This window comes from Lepisma saccharinum, chromosome 25 (assembly GCF_977018435.1).
Source record: "Lepisma saccharinum chromosome 25, izLepSacc3.1, whole genome shotgun sequence".
In the NCBI taxonomy this organism is placed as follows: domain Eukaryota; kingdom Metazoa; phylum Arthropoda; class Insecta; order Zygentoma; family Lepismatidae; genus Lepisma; species Lepisma saccharinum.
The window spans coordinates 19,151,850-19,175,386 of NC_139253.1; the positions used below are offsets into that span (position 1 = coordinate 19,151,850).

At 39.7% G+C, this 23,537-nt stretch overlaps 1 protein-coding gene across 1 annotated transcript; it reads right to left on the reverse strand.

The window, feature by feature from the left end:
* Nucleotides 1-3,839: 3,839 nt before the first annotated feature.
* Nucleotides 3,840-4,751, reverse strand: LOC145979038 (uncharacterized). Its single transcript, XM_083112114.1, has 3 exons — nucleotides 4,548-4,751; nucleotides 4,178-4,397; nucleotides 3,840-3,930 (listed from the first exon to the last, which is right to left on the reverse strand). Exons 1-3 carry the CDS (start codon nucleotides 4,738-4,740, stop codon nucleotides 3,840-3,842), a joined length of 504 nt encoding a protein of 167 aa, XP_082968240.1. The 5' UTR covers nucleotides 4,741-4,751.
* Nucleotides 4,752-23,537: the final 18,786 nt, after the last annotated feature.

The following is a 23,537-nucleotide window of genomic DNA, read 5'->3' on the forward strand; positions in this document are numbered from 1 at the left end:
AGATGAAACGACATTGGTTAATAAGATTCTCTTCCTGAGACTTGTGTAAAGGTACATCATTAGTTCTTCAAAAAGGTATGATAATTACAGGACAATGCTAATTAGACGAGAACTTAGCTCCACATGAACAAGACCAGACTGGGCGAAATCTTCCAGAAGGACTCTTAAGGACTAACAAGCTTTCTTATCGCAATCAACTTGTCATCGAGAACATGAGGAAACTTAACAAAGATTAATGAATATCTAAAATGCATGTTTTGTCACGTGACACCGTGTGATATCCATCTGGTCATATTTGGTTTCGAACAAGTCCTTCATAGACTGCCATGTGCTCGAGACGAATCGGACAAGCAAGGAAAATGGACTGTGTGAGTCGTCAGTTGCGTAGTTATCAGGTGAACAAAGGAAAGAGTTAATGACGATTAATGATGAAGTGTTGGGTTAAGGGGAAGATTTCATGAACGTAAAGATACAATCTTGCCCTAGAACTTTCAACAGGGATGGAATATTCCCTAATCGAACTCACAAGACTTGAGTAGCTTGCAGTTCTTGACAGTAACGATTCTGCATAGTCCCTAAAATGTTAGTCACCGTTCAGAAGCAAGGAAACTATACATTTATAAGCCAAAGAAATTGAAATAAAAATGCTTCACTTTTCTCTTTGCTCTTATCTTCTTCTCCATCCATCCCTGTCTTCCCTATGTCTAAGTTAGCTTCCCTCTTTACATATTCTTTCATGTTCTTATTTTCTCTCCTCGCATCAAACTATTATCTTGTAATTTTCCGTTCCACCTCAAAATGTCTCCACCTTTTGTGTCCCCTAATCTCAGATCTCCTCTTGTTACTCTCTTCACATCATCTTGTCTTATTTTGCATCCTCTCCTCCAACTTTGTCTTCTTATTTATGTTCCATGCTACCCCTCTGGTCAACAAAACTCAATTTTATTTATATATTTCCTCTTTTGGACTGTTATTTTATTCCCTAAAATTTATTTGTAATTTTATTTTTTTCCCCTTGTTTCTCTTCTTCTAGTTTCTTTCATTTTCTCTTCTTGTCATTTAGAACTTCTTCCTTCTATTTACTGAGGTTTCTTCATGGATTTTTCACTACCTGAATTCAGAGTAAAACTATGTTGGGTAGCGCCAGGGGCAACGTTGAATGATTGACTCGCAATTTCGTCACCAAAGGTCCCTGTATTCCTTCATCAGTTTTATAAAATAAATTTTCATCTTCATCTTCGCGATTAGCAAAAAGTTGCAATGCAATATATATATATATATATATATATATATATATATATATATATATATATATACGAAATACGTTGATACCGTTCGGGTAGGGATGGTACATAAAGTTGGACGAACAAGTACCCTACTGATGGGCAAGTTGTCCATGAATATTTTCATTAATATTTCTCTTGTATCCTATGTATTTTTAAGAAATGTGTTTTACGTATGTTGGTGTAGAGGTTGGCAGCAACTTCTGCGGTGTTTTGTTTCAATTTTTGAATTTCTCATTGCATAAAACAAATAGACAAAACATGGTGATGCACAATTTACTTAGTAACACTTATGGATCCCACTGTACCAAGTCGAAACCAACACTATCGTTTAAGATTCAAAGACCGATCGAATCTCGTATCACTCGAAACTTCAACAAGATAGAAAGTTAAATAGATCAAAATTTCACCTATATCAAAATTTCTCTACTATGAGACAGACTTATTAAGCCATGAAAAGACCGATGGAGGTTAAAAGACACCACTCTTAGCCCATGATTCTTAAAAAATAAAGTCAGATATTGGTCAAAAGATGAAAAATATATCAACTAAAAGTAGGAGCTACAGTATGTAACATTGTTATTCGTACACATACAATTTCCGAGGAAAAAATGTCATACTATCTACTAGTAAATATAATCATTTTCATATGTACCTGGAAATTAATGTTAATGAAGGTTTCACCAACAAATGTCAACAAGAATGTATGTTCAAAGTGTTTAAACAGAGCATATAATTTCTGTGAAAAGAAAAAAAAACACTGTTTCATGCAACATTGTTATTTGTACAGGCAAGAATTTCAATCTTCCTTGCATACAGCGCCACCGCTAATCGGGCGATTTCGTGCAGTTTGCAACTTCGTAACAAGTTTGAACATGCAGGCGCGTTCCTCGTCAAGCGGAATGCTGGCGTATATATTGTTGTAGGCCTATCGTCTATCTATCAGCGTGTTCGAAATGGGCAAGGTGAAGGAACTTAGTTCCGATCTGAAGCATGTTGTTATAAATTTGGCCCTTAAGAGGTTATTCGATAAGAAAAATTGGACAAACAGTCAATAAATCACACTCCACAGTTCAATCCATAGTAAACAAATTTAGAGAGGAAGGTTCAACACAGAATGTGCCGAGAAAACCAAGAGAGAGCTGGTTGAATAAACGTAATGAACGCTTTATTTTAAAAAGACTGCGAGAAAATCTCCGACTAAGTGTTCCTCAGTTACGACCGTTAGTAGAAAATGTTGCTGGCAAGATGATGTCCGATCAAACTGTCCGACGTGCCTTGTGGAAGCATGGATATCATGGCAGAATATCACGAAAGAGACCATATGTAAATAAGGTGAATCGCAGGAATTCGCGAAAGAGCACATCAACAAGGACCAGGTATTTTGGGATAGTGTCATATGGTCAGACGAGTCCAAGATTAATATATATGGGTCAGATGGGATAAATAGGGTCTCGAGAAAATCAAATCAAGATAATGATCACATTAACACAGTTCCAACAGTTAAACAAGGTGGTGGGTCATTAATGATTTGGGGCTGTATGTCGTCCAAAGTTGTTGGTACCATCCAGTTTATTGATGGTATCATGGATGCATATGTCTATTTGGACATATTGAAGAACAATGTAAAGCAGAGTACCCAAAAAATGGGCATGCCGCCTATCTACAGGTTCCAACAAGACAATCACAGTAAGCATAGGGCGCGAGAGTAGTTATGGTACCGCGTTGGGGTCGATAAATCAATTGATTGGAAAAGATCGATCAAAGATCAATTTATGACGCAGCAGTTTTTTTGTGACGTCACAAAATGGGCGGGGCTTATTTTGTAAGGATGATTTTGATTGGTTGTGACGTCAGAAATGGGCTTGGCTTATTTTGTAAGGAGCGTTTTGATTGGTTGGAGGAGGAAAAGTATTCGGGTTTTTCCCGTGACGGTTGGCCGGAAGTTTCCAGCGTCTGAAAACAGATGGCGTTGATGAGTCAGAAAGTCGGGGTTGGGGAGGAGGAAAAGTAGGCAACGTTTTTCGGTGACGGTTGGTTTTCTCGGAATTGGAGTACGTGTTTTCGGGGTCTGAAAACAGATGGCGTTGATGAGTCAGAAATTCTGGGAATGTGGGTGTTTCCGTTGTTTGAAGAGAGATGGCGTTGATGAATCAGTCAGGGAGAAAGTGTTTTTCTCGGGCGTTGATGAGTTTGAAATTCCAGGAATTCGGTGTGGTCTGAAACATGCCCGAACATGTTTTAGATTGATGAGACATTCTGGGGAGGAGGTGTTTTTCTTGGGCGGCCGTTGATGAATTTCAGTGATGGAGAAACGGCAAAAAGAGAAAAAGGAGAGAGAGCGTCTAAATGTAAAGAAAGTAAATAGAGTAAAAAGAGTAGGTTTCACGGAGGGGGTGACTGTGCATAGTGTACCAGGGCAAGAAGAAAATAGAAATGGCACGTGGGCGTTGGACGCTTTGCGGGAACGAATGCGTGCAGAATGTGCTGATGACGTAGATCGGGAGGGAGGTATATAAAGTATCGGCGGATCGAGAGGTTACCATAATCAGCATCTCAATTGTCAAAGCAGCAGGACCTCCTCTCACTTGTGAATTCCCAGATATCATACAGAATACCGACACGTCGGAAGCAGAAAACGACGTAGCTTAAAAGGTGAGTAAATAAGAATGTTACCTGTGTCAACAGCGGTTTATTTGTTGAAGCCTGAAGATGTAGAAGGTACAACGATGTTAGAAGATCCTGGAGGTAGAGTAATCGTTCATCACCGTCACACAGTGAGAATCGTAAACATAAATACATCTTTCTTTTGAAGCAGACAGCTTGAAAGGTGAGAAAATAAAAACGGTACCTGTGTCATCAACAGTTTAATGCAGAAGAGGATGACGTTTAACAGTGATCGATGGTGGGGGGGTCGGCTCCCGGTCCTCTTCTGCTGCGGGTGGGAGAGGGGGCGTATAGCGTCCCTCCTCCTCTTCTTCAACCACATCGGTGACGTCGTCCTCTTCTTCCTGCTCTGACAAAACAGGAGAAACAGTAGGAGAAATAGAAGGAGAAACAGGAGGCACCAGTTGGCGCTGCCGATTGGCTCTAGCGTCATTTCGGTTACGCATTCTGAAAAACAAAATATAAGAATTAAAATATATTCCGTTCCATGTAGATATCGGCTAGAAAGAAAAGTTATCAGATATGTAGCATATATAATCGGAAAACAGCATGCTAGAATAAGCGATGTTATCAGAAATAAACTGAAAAAATAATTACCTGGCTCTATACCGACGGAGATTGGCGTGGAGCCTTTCCCTGTTCCGGGTACGTCGAGCCCGGAAAATAGCGGAGGCACGCTGTTGGGCCTCCTCAATTCTATTTTCTTTCTCCAGGTACCGCTCAATGTACCTCGTAGCCTCTGCGAAATGCGCAGCGCCTTCAGTGCCTGCCTGATGTCGATAATATGCATTTCGCAGAGCCTCCCCGTGATGGATTATGTGTTCCTGAAAATATGTGTGAATTAATATATGAAAGTGATTAATTTGTGCAAAACATAATTAACATATTTTCGGTCTAATTTCAGATGTCGACACTCCCTCTCGGATTCAATTTGGTGTATGGCGATATTAAGGAGACAACAGCAGGTCCGACAGAACGAAGAAACTTATGGAGTAAAACACATGGAAGACAGGTTGAAAAACACATCGGCAATTATGTGAATTTCTGTGAAGAAAATGGACTGGCGGAAGAGTTATTGGCAAAATTAGACATGTAAAGATATCGAGGTATATCGGTGGACTGTTTGGTCAAAATATTTACTTACATTGTTGACAAGAAACGAGATGCGCTAGTGTTTGGCGATTTTATAGAGAATATACAAAGAGCGCAATATGTACCTTCCCATCTATCTTTAAGAATATATTTCGAATTGATGGAGGTGTTTAAAGGTATGAGAAATGAGAAGGGTGAAAATAAGAAGACAGGAGAAACAGGGGAAAATATACATGAACGAATGATGGAGATGTTGAAAAAAAGAAAACTGAACGAGTAACTAACACATACTAATACACTAACATCTACCAGTAGTGTAATAAAATATGTAAAAATATCTAATAACCTGTAGTACGAGTTGAAATAAAAACAATTTTGTATATGTAGAAAACTTGTAATTTTTCTGTAGAAGTTCAATGTGTTAATAAAAAATTTTGTACAGAACAATATTGTTTTTGTATATAAATAGTATTATATTAGAATGGCTAAGACAGGATACAAACCCCAAAAGTTTAATGAAAAAAAGTACCACGAATCCTGAAATTAACTATGTTTTGATAAAAGAAGTACCGGATTCGAAACCCTCCAGACATGGTTCGAATCCTGGAATTGCCAATGTTTGCATAAAGAAAACCCGGATTCAAATCCCACTCAGGCATGGTTGCGAATGTCGACGGAGACCCTGGATTCGAATCCTGCAATTAACTAAGGTTCCCTAAAAGGATGTTTGATTCTGTTCAGATATGATTGTGAAATGTAAAAGGGTACTTACAACACGTAATAAATCTTGGCCATCCATGTTGCTGCACAGATGAAAAGAAGATGAACTGGAGGGAAGGATGCCTGCAGAAGGAATTCTATCCACTTCCTTATAGAGACACACATCTGCAATTATTTTTTGCAAAGTACGTTAGTAGTCTGCATATGAGATCACGACGTTTTTGTGAGGCACAACAGTTCCTTGATGATTTTCACAGTAGTTCCTTGTTCCGTGTCAGCACATGTTCTTCGAATAAGACTTCCTTATAGAGACGGACATCTGGTATCATTTTTTGCAACGCGGTTTCCTACTTTCTTTATTTTCAATCGTAGACCCACCTTCCGACCACTCTAACGAAATGTATCGACGTGCAGATTACGAATATATAATCAGATTCGCTCTACGTCAATTAAGGGAGAATCTAGGGCGATTTGAAAATTTCGATTTTTGCAACTCATATGAGTCAGGAAGACATCTGTGCTGAATAACAGAATGTGTCACTGCTAAAAGCCATTTTGTAAAGACGGTTAATTGATTCCGAGAATTTACGTGAGCCTTCATATCAGTCAGGAAAACATCTGCTGAAGACGTTTGACGATTTCTGAGAAATTTACATGAACAGTCATATCCGTCAGGAAAATATCTGGTGAAGACAGTTAACTAGCCGCAGTAGAACCGTTAGGAACGTAAATAACTGCTTTGTCATGCTTGCGTATATAAAGAAAGGCGTTCTCTTTACAACACAGTGTTCGTGAAACATTCATCGTACGATCATGGATGTACAGTTATCCGCTGACGATCTGTTAGCACGTTATCGTGATGGATATTACACAACACATGGACAGTTGCGGGAAGTGTTGACTATCATCGCGCAAAAAATCATCGCGGGAGAAAGTATCTCCCTAGTAGAGGAGTATGACCGTCTACTACAGACCGTGACATCATTCGTACCCAATCTTACCGGAGAAGGGTGGAGAGATATTTCCGAAGAGTCGCCAGGCCCGTCATCGACACCCGATCCTGTATCCAGAGTTGCCGAGGAGAAGCAGATAGCCGTCACATCACCAGGAACTTCCCGAAACACCGCATCCGGATCAAACCCGGAACCTTTACCAGGACTCTCATGGAGACCGGATCCCTTACCCTCAGCAGAACCGTCATCCCAAAGTGCTTCTGTATCAGATAGAAGAGGTAAGAAAAGAAAACGTGATACAGTGCCTCGTGAACAAATAGGGAACATAATATTACATAACATTCAAGAACGTGAATATCCCAAATTCCGTTCCAAAGGACGTCGTGTGGAATTCAGTTTCTCGCACCCTCCAGAAAATGTCGATCCTGACACATGGATCCGTGAAGGTGTCGAAAATCTTCTCACCTATGTTAAGAAAAACACCAAAGATGAAGACAAGATAGGTTTAACTCTCTCTAACATATCTGACCCCACCGTGAAAGATATTTATGTCGGGTGGCACAGATGTGATCAGTTACACAGTGATATGGTGTGGAACATTATGTATAAAATATTGCAGAGTGCGAAAACATTCACGGCTACAGATCGGTTAATTTTGCGAGCCGACCATGTCGATATACCTGTCGGAGGTGGTGGAGGTAAACGAACATATTGTTTACCTAATTACATGTTAAGCACGCAAAAAAGGAGTATCGTCGGTGTGCCGAATAGGAAAAAACCGCTCTGTTTAGCTGAAGCTTTGGTAATAGGAAAAGCCCATGCCGATAATGATCCGTCCTATTCACAGTATCGAAGAAATAGAAATCTTCTCAAACCTGTTTTTGAACTTATGCGCAAAGCAGATGTAGATCTCACAGACAATGCGTGTGCAGGAAGTGGAATTCCTGAACTGAGAAAATTTCAGCAAGTTCTTACAGAATATAAAATTGTTGTATACAACAATCTTCGTGATGTGAAAGATGTTTTGTTTGAAGAACAGGTTGAAAATGCTTCCAAATATATATACCTTCTCTATGATAACACTCGACAGCATTATGATGTGATAGTAAACCGTGTTGGAGCATTTGCGGCAAAACAAGAATGTCGCGGGTGTAACGAACTCATATTTCGAACAGCTCATAACCATCTGTGTAAACAATTATGTTCTATGTGCCGTTCAACTCCACAGTGTGTGCCTGAACAGGGTGTTCGCAGAATATGTCAGACATGTCACAGAATTTTCAAAAATGAGAACTGCTTCACAAATCATGTTTCTACACCATTCCGAAACGGTACAGTCTGTAGTGAAATCCAGCAGTGTCCCCGATGTTTCAGAATTATTCTAACACACAATACATATGAAAAAGTGCATAAATGTAACATGAAATACTGTACTGTATGCAACTGCGTGAAACCTATAAATCATTTCTGCTACATGGCTAAACCAAAACCTAAACAGAATTCAAAATTTCTATATATATTTTACGATTTTGAATGTTACACAGATATTCCTCACTCCGAGAAAGAGAAAACTTTTCTTCATGTTCCTAATCTTATTGTGGTGCAGACGGCCTGTCACGCATGTTACAAGAAAGAGGATCTAACGGTTCCATGTTCTGTTTGTGGAACAAGAGAGTTTATATTCTGGGATGACCCTGTAGACACATTCCTGTCCTACCTGGAATTGCAACATAAGTTTTCCAACATAACCATTTGTGCACACAATGCACGAGGTTACGATTGCACATTTCTATTACGAAGAATGTTGGAAAGAGAAATGAAACCTCGTGTGATCTTAGACGGTACCAAAATCATCAGTATGTCATACCAAAATCTTCATTTTGTGGACAGTCTCAACTACGTTCAGACAAATCTTGCTGGATTTTCCAAACTTTTCGGTTTGCCTGTTCAGAAAGGCTATTATCCGCATCTGTGGAACACCTACAAGAACAGAAATTACATAGGGCCAATGCCTCTTCCTTCTGCATACGGCTATGAATATATGAAAACAGTTGAAGATCAGCACCGTTTTATGTCTTGGTATGACATTGAATGCAGCAAAAAATGTACCTTTCAACAACAAAAACCAACTACTTCAATACTGCATCAAGGATGTTACCCTGTTGAGACAAGGATGTCTGAAGCTGAGACAGAATTTCCTAGATATATGCAAGGTCGACATTTTCAAGGATTGCCTCACAATAGCATCTGCCTGTTCACTAATTTACAGGCAGAAATTTATGCCGGCTAACACTATAGGAATAATACCTAAAGGAGGTTACCATCATGCAGATCAGATGTCCAAGTTCGCATTGAAATGGTTAACCTACGTGGAAGAACAAAATGATGTAATACTTCTTCACGGCGGACGTACTCGTGAAAAATATGTCATAGGAGGGCGTTACAGAGTGGACGGCTATCACGAGGAGACGCAGACGGTGTACGAGGCGCTTGGATGCTACTGGCATGGTTGTCAACGCTGTATATCAATTAACAGGGATATGTATCCGAAAGGTGACGAAGAAGATGAAACCGTCCAGGATAGTAACAGTGACAAACATAGTGACATGTTGAACACTGCAGCCTTCAGATACGAGACAACGTGCCGTAAACTTGAGGCTCTACGTTCTGAAGGATACCATGTTCTCACAATGTGGGAATGCGATTTCAAAAAAATATTGCAAGCAGATCCTGAACTCGATAGACATCTATCGACACATCCTATCGTTTCGTAACGCACCTCCCATGCTGCGTTTGGGATCGAACCAAGAACCTCTAGATTTAATTGGGTGATGTAATCATTTCTCATTCATCTCTCGGATGGTTATCACTCGCTTGGCCTAAATGTGATAAATGCAAGAGGTTACCTTTTAAAGGAATGGCGATAGAAATTAATTTAGATTAGATATGGGTTTTATACTCTCCATGACTGAACCGATATGGATTGGTTAAGAAAAGGACATTACTTGCCTTACAAATATATGAAGGTTGTTCCAACGCTTGTCCTCTCAACTGTCACTGTCTGACCTCCCCGTCAGACGTCGAATCTATCACACACCATCGTCCAATAATCGTTCTCCGCTTTTCTCCTCTCTCACAATCCGCAGACCTCACTCTCTCTCCTATTCTCGCCAACTGATCACACCTCCTGACAATCCCAACACTCACCTAATGTTTGCCTAATTGCTTATTCTGCATTCCTTTCTCTGCTTCCTGCTATGCTACGACTTTATACTTCTTACCCAATACCTTGGGTACGATACGGTTTGCTGCATTCCTTTAAATCCACGAGACGCCTTATATGGAGGAAGAGTTGAAACAGTCAGGACGTATTACAAAATCAAGGAAAATGAAAAATTACAGTACTATGATTTTACAAGTTTGTACCCTTATGTGAACAAATACTGTGCCTATCCTGTCGGACATCCTACCATATTTCTAGGAACTTCTATTCCTTCGGTAAATGAGGTTTTGAACATGGAGGGGCTCATAAAATGTACTGTTCTGCCACCAAAAGCCCTTTTACATCCTGTTTTACCTACAAAAATGCATGGAAAACTGATGTTTGTCTTGTGTAACGAATGTGCTATCAGATTAAAATGTGAAGGTACATACAGCCATTCCGATGAACAACGCGCACTTTCGGGGACTTGGGTCATCGCCGAGGTGCGTAAAGCTTGCAGTTTAGGCTACAGAGTACTGTCAGTGTCGGAAGTGTGGAAGTATGAAACATCGATGTACGACCCTGTCACAAAAACTGGAGGACTTTTTGCTGGTTATGTCAACACCTTCTTGAAAATAAAACAGGAAGCGAGCGGCTGGCCTTCATGGTGTCAGAACGACGAGGATAAGAAGAAGTACATACAGAAATATTTCGATAAGGAGGGTATTCTATTGGAAGAAAACAGTATCGAAGTCAATCCTGGTAAACGTACTCTGGCTAAACTCTGCCTTAATTCTTTATGGGGCAAGTTCTGTCAACGGGACAACCTTTCCCAGACAACAATCATCAAGGAATCGAAAGATATTCTCGATAAAATGACTGATCCAAATATAATGATTGGAGGAGTCGTATTCATCAATCAGGACACCGTTTTAGTGAACTGGAAATATGTTGAAGAGGCTGTCAGTCTGAACAGGAAAGTAAATGTTCCTATCGGAGCCTTCACAACATGTCATGCTCGTCTGAAACTGTATGAACTTCTCGAAAAATTGGATGACGGGATATGTTATTGTGATACAGATTCTGTATTTTACATAGATAGTCCTGAAATGGAATATCATCCCCAGACAGGTGACGCACTAGGAGAACCGATGAATTGACAGATTTCGAACCCGATGCAGTTTGTGAACAGTTTGTTTCAACGGGACCGAAAAGTTACAGCATGAAAATAACAAAACCGTTCTCCGAACCGCAGTATGTCTGTAAAGTGAAAGGAATCACATTGAATACCTCCACATCGGAATTGGTTAATTTTGATACCATGTGCGATATGATAAACAATGAGCAACCTGAAGTTATGGTCGAAAATATTTTCAGGATCAGAAGAACAAAACAGTTCCAAGTAATCAGTACATATGAAAAAAAGCTGTTTCAGCCGGTACTGTTGAAACGACGTTTCGATGATGGACATTTATCGTATCCTTTCGGATACTGTGCTGACTAAAATATGTCTGTAGTGGTCCAGAGTTCGAATTTGGGATGCCAGGATATAAAATGTGTTTGCAGACTGTCGGATCTTCATTTTTCTTCAGAATCTGTAAGACGTTTCTTCAGCATGATTCCTAAACTTACCCATCCCTTCACCATGATGGTTTGCAAAGCATCAGGAAGCGGAAAAACTACTTTTGTGACAAATATGGTCGACTCCATCGTTCATCTTGTTGATGGAACCGTGAAGAAAATCATATGGTGTTACGATCAGGAGAACAGTATTCCGCAAAATCTTCGAGATGTGCAATATCATAAAGGTATCGTCGATTGGCAGTCGTGGAACGGAAAAACCCCTACTCTCATAATCCTGGATAATCTTATGATGGTTGCTCAAGGAGAAAAAGTCGCCGACCTTCTCACAAAAGGCAGTCATCACAAAAACATTTCGGTGGTGTTCATAACACAGAATCTTTTTCATCAAGGGAAAAATTGCAGAGACATTTCGCTGAACGTAAAGCATTTCGTTATTTTTAAAAATCCGCGAGATATGAACCAATTCACTGTGTTTGCACAACTTCATCCTCACCGCATGAAGGAACCCGAAAAAGTATATATAGATGCTACCACTCAATCTTTCAGTTATTTGTATATTGATCTTTCACAGTCAACACCGGATCCTTTACGTTATCAGACAGACATTTTTAACCAGAATTACTCAACTGCATATCTTTCTCAGGAATGTTTAAAACATCGAGATGAGGAGAACGAGGAAGACACGTACCAAATCACATTCTAACAGGAATTCGACTTCTTTCAAGAAACGTTCCCCTTTTTTGCACGTGTTGAAAAATTCACCGACCAAACTCCGTAAATCGTTGCTGAAAAGTGCTCCGAAGAAGACAATCCGTTTCATCAGCGAATGCTGCCTGAACGTTTTAAAAGGAAACGTGAAGATTAAACCGTCCACAAAACGTCGTCTGGCACTTTACAAGACGGTCTTACGCAATCTCGTGAAACCGAAAGTGAACATCGAAAAAAGAAGAAAACTTCTTGTGCAGAAAGGAGGATTTCTACCCTTACTTCTAGGGTCTTTGTTATCGGGTCTTCTCGGTACTCTCATTCCTCATTGAGAAATGGCATCTTCTTACAAAAAGATGGTCGTCCTTTCACCGGAACAACTAGCACGTATTCGCGGTTCCGACTTGTCTGTAACTCAAAAATTATCCGTTCTGGATAAGAAAATGAATGATATTCTGAAAATGAAAAATATAACAGACGATAAAAAATGGCGGCTTTATAGAAAAGAACTGGACGAGTATTTATGGCTGAGTCGAAAATCTCAAGAACCATTACAAATTCCTATTGTTCAAGATAACGACGGTTCTTCTACTATTTCGCCAGGATCGACGTATTTTCCTCCGAACCTAGCAGAGACGTTACCCCGTAATACACGTCATCAGTTACAAAATATAATCGACGAGTACCAATCTACGGCTCAACATTTGATAGACGAACGTCAGGAAAAACACTTGCTGATCCGAAGACGTTGAACTTCTCAGTGTCGTCAACGGAAAGCCCTGGACCGTCTCATCGACAGAAACAGAAAAACAAGAAGAAAGTGGCTGTCCGTGTTTCCAGAAAAACTACACCTTTTCTGAGAACACCTGACGCATACAAGCTGGTTCCTTTGAGAAAAAGCCGTAGACAGAGAGATCAGTCATGGGACTCCCTAAGTTAAAACACGATAAAATCCTCACCAAAATATATTACGATCCCCGACACCGTGCTTCATTCTCATCTGTAGATCGTTTATGGAACGCGGTACGGGATAAAAATATATCCCGCAATACGGTGAAAAAATGGCTGATGCACCAGGAAACGTACACACTCCACAAACCTGCGAGAAAAAGGTTCCTCCGGAATCATTACAATGTGTGGAACATAGACATGCTTTGGGAAGCTGATCTCAAGGACATGACTTCAATACAAAAACATAACGATGGATACAGATATCTTCTGACAGTGATCGATGTATTCTCAAAATATGCTTTTGCATTACCGCTAAAAAATAAAACAAGCAATTCGGTAACCGAAGCTTTCAAAACTATTTTCGGACGAAACAGACGAAAACCCGTCACACTACAGACCGACCAAGGAACGGAATTCACGAATTCTACATTCCAGAAGTTCTTAAAAAATGAAAATGTAAATTTTTCGATTGCTTCAAATTATCCTGTGAAAGCAAGTGTAGTGGAACGTTTCAACAGAACATTGACAGAACGAATGTGGAAATATTTCACATCGAAACAAACAAGACGTTACGTAGACATTTTACCGCAACTTCTCGAAGGTTACAATACAACTATCCACAGTTCCATAGGAATGGCACCTCGAGATGTGAACGAGTCTAACGTTCACATCGTGTGGAAACGTCTCAACAAAGCTGACAAACATATTTCACAGCCATCTTCAGATCTGAATGTTGGTGATATCGTACGAATCTCCGTCGTCAAAGGACATTTCGAGAAGGGATACGAACAATCGTGGTCACGAGAACTTTTCAAAATCCACTCCCTTGTTCAGCGATCACCTGTACATGTATACATATTAGACGATTTAAATGAAGAACCTGTAAAAGGTACATTTTACAAACATGAACTGCAAAAAGTTTATTCGGATCCTGACGAAGAGTATAAAATTGATAAGATTTTTTAACAGCCGGGGAAAAGGTAAAAATTTGGAATACCTGGTTCGCTGGCTCGGATATCCACCTACTTTCGATTCGTGGATCAAGGCATCTTCCGTAAAACAGTTATCAGAAAAATAATTTCCAAAACATATTTATATCAAAATATGTCACCACGATCCAGTGAATTCTTTGTGTTCGGCGAGAATGGACGATAATTTCAATGTTTACCTTCCGTCATCTGCATCGGAGAATTATTTTCCGAACAACACGCTGACCCATTTCAACGTAAAACTTGCAAAACGGATCGATCTGTCTCCAGAATTGTGGGAAGTCGGATTAGCAGAACTGCATTATTCAACTCTATACGACAATGTTTTGGAAACAGATTCTGGAGCGGTAACCTTTCTTGTTCGGACGTATGCGAGTGCTGAGGACCTGATCTCTTCCATGGAAGAATCCCTCCCCCAACGACCTGGAAATAAGGAGAACCGTTCTCGAGAAATTCTGGCATTTTTTGTTGGAACCGCAATGGGACTCGTCGGGATCTTCTGTTTCTACAGATAATACACTCTATATTAACGAACAGCCATTCTATTTTCCTGCAGCAACATACACAATAGAGGATCTGATTAATTTCCTGAAAACAAACCCTGCTAACGTCGCTGTTCCTACTCATCTCAGGTTTTTCTTTAAAGAGGCTGTGTACAAACATCTGTCCGTGATAGGGGTTCCAAAGCCTGAATCTAACGATGCTCCAACAAATACTGTTACACCCATAGACGAGACTGATGACTATGCTAAATTTCGATATGACATATTGAAATCTATTTATTCTACGCACGTTGTGTCCAAGAACGTCGTGGATAAAAATCCCTACATATTCATTTACTCCGATCTAGTGAAACCGCAATTGGTCGGAGGAGAAATGCTACGTCTTCTACGTCTTACGCGAAAACTGTATTCGGAAACAGATTCATCTTGCACAGTACCCGTAGCCCATCATACTTTCAATCCGATTCATTACGTTTGTCTGGATAAAGGTTCTTTCGAAACAATAGAAATTGCGATGTACGATAGAAAAGGAGATCTCCTGCCTTTGAGGAACGGCTCCGTACCCACAATTGCTGTTTTACATTTTCGTAGAAAAGCAAAGTCCTTTTAAAAAACAGCAGGCCTTTATTTTTCTCAGTCTATGCCGAAAAGCGAATGAATCACCATAAATTCGCAGACCGAATATTACAGTAATCAAATCCGTGGGGGAATTGGACCCATCTACCATTCAACTAGAATTCAACTTTTCGCAGGACCCTTTAGAATGGTGAAACCTCTACTCTGGAGCGGTGCAAAAGCAATCGGGAAAGAAGCTTTAAAAACAGGCGCTAACATTATCACCGACATTGCAACAAGCCAACAGACTCCGAGAACTATCGTCCGTCAACGTGTACGTGAAGCGGGTCAAAATCTTCAAAGTAAAGCACAACGAAAAATCGACTCTCTGGTAGGTTCCGGTATAAGAACAAAACCTGCAACAAAAATTGCTCAGTCGATGTTAAAACGTTCAGCCACACGTATTAGAACACCTGCGATCCGACAACCGGAAATCCTACGGAAGTGTCTGCCGTAGTCGAACTTATGGGAAAACTGCACATAGATTTTTTCCACCAGCCTAAATACCTGATCAACGGCGTTGAAGTACGTATCGATCTAGCCAGGTCACGTGATGCTTTTTACATCTGGGGAGATCAGACTTCACCAACCACCAGAATAAAAATTTTAAAGGCTGTTCTCGAAATAAATCACATTATTCTTACTCCTACCACCAGTTTGGCCATAGACAGAGCACTCTCTTACGCTCCTGCCCATTATCCGTTCACCAGAAGCGTCATCAAAGCTTATTCTTACGTTGCCGGAACGCAGCAGATTTCGATCGATAATGCTTTTCAAGGTCCTTTTCCGAATGTTGTTCTTTTTGCTATGGTATCCACCGCCAGCTTTCTCGGAGACAGTAAGAAAAATCCGTTCGACTTTAGAAGTTTTAACCTATCTTCTTTCCATCTTGTGAAAAATGGAGAACTCGTACCTTACGAACCCTTGCGGGTCACCACAGGAGGAAACGGTGGATTGATAACACGTGCCTATCAAACTCTATTTTCCGGTACAGGCATTCACCACGCCAATTACGGACACCACATCACAAGGAAAATGTTCGAGAACTGGTCCTTTTTCCTGATTTTCGACATAACGCCTGACTCTTCAGGAAACGACACGCACACCTGTCTCCAGTAACAAGGTATCATCGGAGCCGAAATGCAATTTTCTCCCCAGCTGTCGGAAAATATAACATGCCTTCTGTATGCTGAATTCGAATGTGCAGTAGATATAACAAAAGACAGAAGTGTTATCCTCCATCAGTGAGACCGAATTGTCTATAAATATGTGTGCTCGTGTGTCTGGCTCGCAGTGTTATCGAGACAGTTCTGATGTAGACATTATACTACCTGTGATGGAGAAACCAGCCGAACGGAAAACCCGTGATATTTCACATAAAAGTGTTTCTTCGAAAGTAATAGCTTCCAAACCTGTTGACACACGTTTGCTTCCACGACTGCCAGACGCCAGATTTTACCATGGACTCATAGAAATGACCAAAGACAGAGATATTATTATAAACATATGAAAACATATGTAACGTGAGATGGGAAAACCCATCGAACTGTTAACCTGTGATGATATTTATAATAGTGATTCTTTGGAAGTACTGTCCGCCAAATCTGTTGATACGCAATCGTCCCCCAAATATTAGAAGAATATCATCTTACTCTCATTTTACGTTTTCGAAAACATAGGCAACATGAACACGTCGCAGATCAGGGAGATTCTATCTCGAAACTGTTCCACCAAGAACATTTTCTACGGTGTTTACTCGAGAGATCTTTTACCTCGGAAGTTTCCTACCCCTGCCTTGATAATCGCAAACACTGACACTTCCAACTTCCAGGGTACACACTGGGTGGCCTTCTATTTTGGCAAAAACAATATTGCTGAATATTTCGATTCATACGGATTTCATCCTTTCTATCCAGAATTCGTAACTTTCCTGAATCGTCATTCCTCGGTCTGGACTTACAACAACATTCCCTTACAGGGAGTTTTGGCTACGACGTGCGGACATTACTGTTGCGTGTATGCTTATTACAAAGCACGTCATGTTACGACCAAGGATTTCATTCAAGAATTTCCGCCCGGTGTCAGTAAAGATGGATATATCCTACACCGTTTTCGTCAGATCTTCAAATGTTTACCCCATTCCAAGTGCCCGAGAGGGGATCAATCGTGTTGCTCCATCCACACGATCCGGTGTCGTGTTATGAAAAAAGCTATATAAATGTGTGCTGCTGTATCTTTCTCACAGTGTCGTCGAGACAGCTCTAGTGAAAACATCATGGAGCCTACTAAGGATTCTACAATGGAAAAACATAGTAAACTAGTGAAACGCATGACCCATCAGGATGATGCTTCAAAACGTAAAACCCGCAAACGTGTGCAGCCCCTCAAAATTGAAACTGCCCCTATCAAGAACGAACCGATGGACGAAGGGATAGATGTGACTACAGACTGTGATTTCATAAAACGGCGTAGGGAGATCGGCTTTTCCCCAGATACAATCGAATGTCCTGGACTACACAACGTAGAGGCATGTTTAGATCTCTATCTTGCTAACACATATTTTCTGAACAAGGAAAAAACAAGTTCGTAGCAATAGGATTCGAAAAGCAATCCCCTTTCAATTTGGTGTGGGAGTTTTCGCAACAGGGGAGATCACCCGTACGCATCGATTCTAAGCAGATTAGAGAACTGTCGGCTTTGAAATCTGACTTACTGAATTATGTCGAAACAGGTCGTCGATTCAATTACTTGGTTACGGGAAATATCACCGCCAGTGGTGTAAATTTTTTCGGGAAACGTTGTATCTCGATGTATCAGCATCATTCATCCGATGCTTTTATTTTCACAGCCTCTGAACTACACTTATTTTTGTGTAACCTTTTTTGGCCTCTGCAGAAATTAAAGAACGAACGTTATCATAAATTGCAACCCGAAATGGAGGCTTTTGTATATTGTATCAAGAACAATATGGTTTCAGAAGAAAAAGAAGTGCCCAATTTAGTGAACTATTTTTATATTCTTTGGTACAACGAACTGATGATTGATATATATCTTGAGAACAATCTTGGACAGACATTGACATTGTAAATAAGTTCTGTTACTTTCATGTATCTGATGTTGTAAATGAACCATTGTTCTTTCTGTGTATTGTTATTTTATGTATTGTAATATAACCCTTCAGGTATTGTAAACCTTTCATATTCAATTGTAAATACAACATTTGTGTTATTCTATGTATTATAAACCTATATCCATATTCTCGATTGTAAATAAAACATTTGTATATTTAAAAAACTTTTATTTCTTGTACTTATTACAATAGAAACTGTACATCTTCCAGACATTTTCAACTGCACAGGTTTTTTTTACATTTTCACATTTGCTATGTTCTTTGCATCTTCCTGAAGTGTTTTTCACACTATTCAATTTTGGACATCCAAGTTCTTCGATGTTACGTACGGATATTTTACCCTTACCTTTTTTCCAAGTAATTTTTCAAACCATTTCACTTTCTCCGTACCTTTGACATACACTATTTGATTCACAAGCACAACATATAACAGATCTCCTCATTTCTCATACGGCAGCCATCCATCTCCCCAGTTGAGACCGTGTTTGTTGGCACGGAGCCAGTAATTCACTCGGCGATACTTTTCGCTCAAACAGTGTAAACCATATGGAGATTTCACTAAACAGTCAAATGCATTGTCAAAAGGAAATTTTCAAATTCCGACTTCTTTCCACACAAATTCTCCTCCTGCTCCTCGAAGACCTTGAACGTCCAAAAAACAGACATCCATTTCGTTCATTAGGTGAAAACTGTCAATGTATCTTCAATGCTACCCCGGCATACGGCGCACTTGTCCAATTGGGAAGCACAGGATCCGCAGGAAACAAAATGTCGACACGGGAGAATTACAACACTGCTAGGATTCTCAAAACATATTTTGCACACAGAATCCACACTAGGTTTATCGGACGTTTTCTCATGAGTCTCTATACTATCGCAATACTTGCAGCTCTTGGAGTTACGATGTAACGCCGCAACACTCTGTATAAAAGGACACTGGGGTACCAACATGTAATGTCCTAGAATCGGACAATCTTTGGATGTCCAATCGCAAAGTCCGTACGAACAATGAAAACATAAAACTCTGTCGCTAACGCCTGAATAGTAAAATCCTGCAGTCACTAATTCTTCCGGAGTCTGACGTAATCCTATAGGCCACTTTCTGTATGTTCTGTATCTCGAATTCACTGATAAGTAATTGATAACATACGGCTCGGCGTGAGTCCAGCAGACGTGATAAGTAAACACTCTCATACGTCATAAAAGGTGAAGTAATCGGATACTGTAGGTGACGGCGTCCCAGGTATTGGCGATAAAGGAACAGCCAGAGGATCGTCGGGGAACAGACGTCTGCGGACACCAAAACCTTCTGCAGGAACCACAGGGAAACAAGGATGTCCTTCTAATTTACGTAACAAAGGACGATCACAGCCAGAACACCACAAGGAATTTCTGTTCGCCAACAAAGAAAGCCACTCTTTCACTCTCTACTTCAAAGCTTCACCGATCTTGTCCTCTTCCTTCCTGCGACGTAGTTCGCACATACACCCGTGACTTGGAAATCCTGTTCTCTCGTCCGCTCTTCTTTTCCTCTCTTCTATCTCCTTCAACGTCTCGCAGTGATGGTGGACTCCTTTTCCTAATCCGTTGAACAGGTAACATCCACACCAGGGAGATTCAGGTATCGCTACATACATAAACGGGAAATAACTCAGCACCCGATGCAGGGCCGTTCGATCGTTGTCCAGGTCGCCGCAAGATCGAACAAGTTCCCAGAACTCCTCGTAGCTAACCTCGTAGAAATTCACGCCATTATCAGACAGTCTTGTACCGCACACATCCATCCTCGCATGACGCTATTATCATGTATCCCTTCTATTTATACCTTCTTTTTTCCTACATCACGATTTCCGTTAAACACACTTCAAATAGTCTTCTAGAAGATCGAACCTAAAACATGTTCGAACATGTTTTTTTCAGACAGAAAACAGCCACACCCAATTCCAGGAATTTCCAAGAATGGCTCATCAACCTAAAACATGTTCGAACATGTTCCTTTCAGACAGAAAACAGCCACGCCCAATTCCTGGAATTTCCCAGAATGACTCATCAACGCCATCTCTCCTCAAACACAGGATACACGTACCCAATTCCGAGAATTTCAGACTCATCAACGCCATCTGTTTTCAAACACCGGAAACACGTACTCCAATTCCGAGAATTTCAGACTCATCAACGCCATCTGTTTTCAAACACCGGAAACACGTACTCCAATTTATATATGACGTCACACGCCAAAATAGCGTAACAAAAACAAAATGGCGTCACAGAAATTAAACCGATTCATAATAATAATAATAATATAATAATATTTAAATTAATAATTTAATAATATAATCTGGTCACGTGACTTCCATTTTGTGACGTCACAAACCGTCACGTGACTCCCATTAAACAATTCGTAATAATAATAATAATAATAATAATATTTAAATTAGTAATAATTTAATAATATTTAAATTAATAATAATTTAATAATATAATCTGGTCACGTGACTTCCATTTTGTGACGTCACAAACAGTCACGTGACTCAAAAAAAACCTGCTGCGTCATCAATTGATCTTTGATCATCAATTGATTTATCGACCCCAACGCGGTACCATAACTACTGCGAGTTAACATGAATTGGCTAATATGGAATGTGCCCAAACCACTACAAACACCAGCTCAAAGTCCAGACTTAAATCCCATTGAGCATTTATGGGCAATTTTGAAGAGGCGAGTCCATAAAGCAGGCGTCAAATCCAAACAAGAGTTGAAAACTGTTGCGCAAGCCGAGTGGAATAAAATAAGCTCTGAAACATGTCGGAAACTGGTTAATTCTATGAAGAACAGGTGTCAAGCGGTAATTAAAGCCAAAGGATACGCATCAAAGTATTAGAACTGTCAGTCAATTTGCTCTGAATATACTTTTTTCTTTTATATTATTAAGTGTACAAAAAGTTGTACAAAATATGGCATGTTTCTCTTTCAGTTTCATTTAATTTATTATTGTCATTGGTTATACAGAATTTGGGTAAGATTTTATGTTCCTAATGATATTAGTTATTGAATTGTAAAGAAACAAACAATTTCAAAAGACTGTATTTCCTTTCAGACATTAAAGCATTTTCTTTGAAAATCCCTGTGTACGAATAAGAATGTTACATACTGTATATGCAACCCTCACCTAATGAATTTCTTGGTACACCACAGAATGACAGAATGCTGTAAAAAAATAAGTTGAGCAACAATAAAAAGAATCGGCAAGAAATATTTTAGTAACAATATTAACAGGCTACTACTTTACATCCAACTACCATATTATAGACACACTCTATTATTACTACAAGTTTCTACACTTGACTTTGCACTGCAAACTCATGCATCTAATATTACAAGATTATGTATTTTACATACTGATATACGTATCTTTTATTCCTGACACAAAAGGTAATTTTAACGATAACGTTAGGAAACGTTAACTTTTGCTAGCAAATTAGAAAAACACATTGCTTTTCATGCATATTCACTTTTTAATAGTCGCTTCGAGGCTAAATCTTTAAGAGCCATATTACTTTGGACATAAATTTACGAAGAAAACAACTAATAAAGTCACCCAACAGCCTTTCAACCTTTCCACCATTGTGCAGTGCCTTTTTGAACCCACAATCAAGGTTATCATAATGACAATAATTTCAATTCGACCCTACGTCGCAGCAAGCTACGTGAGAGACATCTGTTGGCCGGCTGTTGAGTTATGTGCTCGTTTCTTTTTATCTGAAAACAGAGGTAATTCGGTAGCAGGCATCGTGGCCTTGTGAGCGCCGTCTTCGGAACACAATGTCAAGGATTGCTTTTACAACACCCTTTTCCCCTTTGGTTCTGTCGTTGCTTGCATCATGACATAAACTTTATTCTGGTCACGCTTCACACACTCCCTAGCAGTGTTGCAAGGTCATAAACGGTTTCGTCTCGATAATATTTCAAATTTTACAATAGGTGGCGACGGAAGGACATACAATAATATCCTCTCTGCCCTGAATATCCACTGTGTATATAAGTAAAGCACTGAATAAAGTTTAGTATCTCTAAAGCACATACACGTTTAGTAAACTCAATACTCTATCAAAAGATAAAATAGTTAAGAATAGAATATATCAGATGGTAAGATATGAGTAAATAAAGCACATAATCTTTCAGAGATCCTATTTTCAAAGTATTTTTTGCTCTACTGTTAATATGTGAATATATGTTAATGTATGACAATGTTTTTTACTTTTCTTTATATTAGGTACTTTCTAAGGAAGTCAAAATCGTAAATTGTAACACACAGACACACACACACACACACACAGAGAAAGAGATAAAGAAATGACAGAAAGAAAAAAGAAAGATAAGGAAGCTATAGCGAAAGAAAGATCAAAGGAAAGAAGGGAAGTTAAATATAAACGAGAGGCAGAGAAAGAAAGAAAAATACAGAGAAGAGGACAGAGAGAGGGATTAGGCAGACAGACAGAGAGAAATAGGGAAGTGTCAGAGTGAGAGAGACGGGGAGAGAGGAAAGAGAAATAAAGCGACTGGGAAAGAAAGAGAAATGAAAGGAAATGTAAGAGAAATTAAACAAGAGACAGAGCAAGAGAAATAACGAAGCCATACAGAAAGAGACAGAGAGAGGTAGAAAAGAAGAAATACAGAAGCAGGACAGAGACTCCTTGAAAGAGAATATAAAGGATAAATTGAGACAGAAAACTGAGGGAAAATATATAAATAAAATGATCAAATAGAGATAAAGTGAACACGAACAAAGAAGCACTAATACTGAGGAAAGAATATCGAAAGCTACAAAAGGTACAAGAAAGGTTTGATTTGATTTGATTTGATGTTAAAATTTTGGGTGCGTCAGCACTTAGGCTATTTTGCACCCGTCAGATTATACGGGGTCCAGCCCCTTATCTTTACAAAGAACAACTCTAACGTTGCATAAGTAAAATCTTAAAAGCTTAAAATGTTCTGACTTCCGTTAAAAGCTGAGGCTGTAAAGGGCCCTCAGCACACAAAGGACAAAAAAACAGGACAACACACACAAAATTATACTGGCCAGAGTGCCAGTCGCCAGAGCCTCGTTCGTCTGCAAAACGCAGTCCAGGGTGTACTAACGTG